Here is a 4,058-nt window from a genome sequence, read left to right as displayed (position 1 = left end):
CGGTCATACCTTTGACCTAGTTGGACTTCCCAACACCAGGCGTCCGGTTAACCTTGACCACCTGGATTTCCATGTGCCTGGCTTCACTCACTAGATCTTTCCATCATCTTAGGTCCGGTTTGTTCTTTAGCCGACCAGTCATGTACCGAGATACTTGCCTACGAGAAATGGGGAGCTGAGTTTCAGGAGATTTGTTCGATACTTTAAGCTGATCGCCTAGATGATCGAAAACTTACCTTTGAAGTGAGAGACTAAGATCTAGAAGTCCAGCCAAGTTTATAAGAAAAGTTACTTTACATTTATCTTTTGTACGTATAAGAGACTAGCATGCTGAGCTATATAAATCTGACTAAAGTTATTCTCGACCGGCTATATGAAGAAGGGCTGACATGTGAGAAAACCCATAGGGTGGTCGACCGGTAGTGGGGTCGATCGGTTATATGCTGAGAGACTTGTATTGAGTGGAAAATTGGATCCCCTTATTCCGGTCGAATGTATGACCGGTCGACTCTGTGGTAAGTCAGACATCCCTTAAAGTCGGTCAGCTATTGAATGATCGAATATATAATAGATGTCTTAATACAGGAATGTGACACTAGGTCCCCTAGGTCTGATCGGCTCAAAGGTTGGTTGTCCTCGTACTGATGGTCTTGATGTTGGGCTAGGAGCAAAGTATTATGGAGAATGACACATTGGCTACCACCTTCCTATGACTTTGATTGTCACGTCATCTTAACTTTGACTACCATATCATATCCGGATTCACCTATAACATCCCGTATCACTGGTAAAGAACCGAATTAATTCATAAATTCAATTCATTTATTTGAAAGTTTATTTTTTTAAAAAATATATCAATTAGTTTAGTTAGATCTATTTTGTTTCAGTTATAAATTTTTAAAATTAATTAAATGACCAAATTAATTTTTTATTAAATAATAAAAATTTAAAAATATTAAGATTTTTTAAAAATGTTTATTAAACCAATTAATCTTTTATTTAAAATATTTAATATTTTTTAAAAAATAATTAATTTAGTTATTGATAGAATTAACTAATTTTTTTTTGTCAGTTCAATTTATCTATTTTTCCGATTAGTTTAATTTTAACAAATTCGTTTGATTTTAACTGAATGTTGATCTTTATAGGCTATCAAAAGCAATATTTAACCAAATGCTTAGTGTCGTAATACGCCTATTTAATCCCCCTCGATTGGAGCAATAATCACATCATTGGAACTCTCTCATTTTGGATAATCGAACGAACAGAGAAATATATTAATCATGGCGGACCAGGAAGTAGTAGCCAACAATGAAATGGCTTCTGATGCCCCGGCGGCGCCGGCGAATCCCCGGAACAAGCGCTTCGCCGTCGCCTGTGCCTTGCTCGCCTCCATGACGTCGATAATCTTGGGTTATGGTAATATATATATATACACACATACATTCGTCGATCTAACGTTATAATTTGATGAAATTTAAAAATCGACTGTTTAAAGATATTGGAGTGATGAGTGGCGCGGCGATATTCATAAAGGAGGATCTCAAGATCACTGACACGCAGATTGAGATTCTGCTGGGTATCCTGAATCTCTATTCGCTGGTGGGTTCTTATGCCGCCGGATTCACCTCCGATTGGATTGGACGCCGGTACACTATCGTGCTTGCCGCTGGCTTTTTCTTCGCCGGCGCCCTCCTCATGGGTTTCGCCACGGGCTACGTATTCCTTATGGTAGGGCGGTTCGTGGCTGGCATCGGCGTCGGATACGCTCTTATGATCGCCCCTGTTTACACCGTCGAGGTGGCGCCTGCCTCCTCCCGCGGCTTCCTCACCTCCTTCCCGGAAGTCTTCATCAACATCGGCATCCTCCTCGGCTACGTCTCCAACTTCGCCTTCTCTCATCTTCGGACCTCCATCGGGTGGCGATTCATGCTCGGCGTTGGCGCCATCCCCTCTGTTTTCCTCACCGTCGGGGTGCTCGCGATGCCCGAGTCCCCCCGCTGGCTCGTCTTGCGCGGCCGCCTCCGCGAGGCCAGCCGCGTCCTCAAGATGATCTCCGATACCCCCGACGAGGCGAGGCTCCGCCTCGAGGAGATCAAGGCCGCCGCTGGCATTCCCGCCGAGTGCGACGACGATTGCACCGTCCACAGGGGCAGCGCCGACCTGGAGAAGGCGGTGTGGAAAGAGTTGCTGCTGCGGCCGACGCCAGCGGTGAGAAGGATGCTTCTGACGGCGGTAGGGATCCACTTCTTTCAGCAGGCATCAGGGATCGACTCGGTGGTGCTCTACAGCCCGCGGGTGTTCGAGAAGGCGGGAATCCGCGAGAAAAACAAGCTGCTGGAGACGACGGTGGCAGTGGGGTTCACCAAGACGCTCTTCATCTTGGTGGCGACCTTCCTGCTGGACAGGGTGGGGCGGAGGCCACTATTGCTGGGAAGCACCGGCGGGATGTTGTTCTCCCTGCTGGGGCTCGGCATCGGGCTGACGTTGGTGGATCACGGCCGGGAGGCCGCGGTGGGGCTGTGCGTTGCGTCGATCCTCACCTACGTGGCGTTCTTCTCCATCGGGATGGGGCCCATCACATGGGTGTACGGGTCGGAGATCTTGCCGCTGCGAGTGCGGGCGCAGGGCGCCAGCATCGCGGTGGCGGTCAACCGGGTGACCAGCGGCATCATCACCATGACCTTCATCTCGCTGTACAAGGCCATCACCATCGGAGGAAGTTTTTTCCTGTACGCCGGCGTCGCGGCGGTCGCGTGGGTTTTCTTCTTCACCTGCTTGCCGGAAACGAGAGGGAGAACGCTGGAGGACATTGAGAACTTGTTCGCGATGGGGAAAGACAAAGAGAAGGCGCCGGCAGATGGGGATGAGATGCCGGCGGCGAACTCTACTAGCGCAAATGCAACAGCCCAACGCTAGGAACACAGGCCACTAGTATTAAAATATCACTAAAAATATATATTAATGAAAAGAAGAAAAAAAAAACCTAGTTCTTCCCTGTGTGTAATATTTTGTTGAAGGAGAGAAGATCCAACCTCAGATTGTGTTTCTCTTATTTACGGTGATCTACTGTGACTAGTGGAAATCCATCATCTGTCAAATTAATCTGAATAAATGATGTAAAATTTGAATTACATTTTAACTCGAACCAACCGTTGTATCACAGCCCAACAAAAAAAAAACCAAGCTATAAGTTGAGAAATTTCTAAGCTAAAAGTTTTTACTGGTCTATGTGGCCTATATATCTTATTGATCTTATCCACGAGTGTCGATGAGTGAATGAGTTTACTTTGTTGCCAACTTAATCGTCAATTGTTTGATAACAACTATGATGATGTGGTTCTAAAAGCTTGAACGGTAGCAAATAAGAAGAAAAAAAACTTAGAATGACGACAAGGGGTTCTCGACGTAGCTATTTCGATGCCTAAGTTAGAGGATGGAGAAGGAAAAGAGAAATGTTAGGCTTTAGACGTATGTGTGCATGTACCTTGGATGTCGGAAAAGGATCACTTTTTATAGAAAGATGACATACTTTTTCCTTTTATTCAGATTTTCACGTTATCGTTATTTAATTCTTTAAATAATCCAAAACTTATTCACGTCGCTATCTTTTTCCCAAAATAATCCAAAATTTACATAATGATTATCCTTTTCCCAAAACAATCTGAGATTTACGTGATAGTTATCCTTTTCCTGAAATTGTCTTGCATTCCAGGTTGAGTCACCTAGGAGACGGGAGATCAAGGAGTCGAGACATCAAGAAGTTGAGGTGCACCCAAAAGTCGGGGTGCGTCCAAGAAGTCGGGGCACGCCCAAGGAGTCAGGGGTCGACTCAGTTTTTATTTTACTGGAACTACTAGCACAGCTAGGTCACCATCTTCTCTTATCCATGTGGTGCCTACTAACTATCCTTAGGATCATAAGTCTCCTATTCAAGTCTAGTAAAAGGAAGTGAGAGATCGACTGACTAGACTATTGTGTGATCGAAACAATTTCAGTTGTCTTGACTATTTAAGCCACATGACGGATCTATTTTGTTTTTCTAAAGAAATTACGCA

The 4,058-nt window shown here is 45.0% G+C and overlaps 1 protein-coding gene across 1 annotated transcript; it reads left to right on the top strand.

Moving 5' to 3' along the window:
• Positions 1–1,325: 1,325 nt before the first annotated feature.
• Positions 1,326–2,919, top strand: LOC122033953 (polyol transporter 5-like). Its single transcript, XM_042593097.1, has 2 exons — positions 1,326–1,419; positions 1,499–2,919. Exons 1-2 carry the CDS (start codon positions 1,395–1,397, stop codon positions 2,917–2,919), a joined length of 1,446 nt encoding a protein of 481 aa, XP_042449031.1. The 5' UTR covers positions 1,326–1,394.
• The last annotated feature ends 1,139 nt before the right edge of the window (positions 2,920–4,058 follow it).

Source organism: Zingiber officinale, chromosome 11B, assembly GCF_018446385.1.
Source record: "Zingiber officinale cultivar Zhangliang chromosome 11B, Zo_v1.1, whole genome shotgun sequence".
Lineage (NCBI taxonomy): Eukaryota > Viridiplantae > Streptophyta > Magnoliopsida > Zingiberales > Zingiberaceae > Zingiber > Zingiber officinale.
This window is presented reverse-complemented; position numbering and strand designations above follow the sequence as displayed.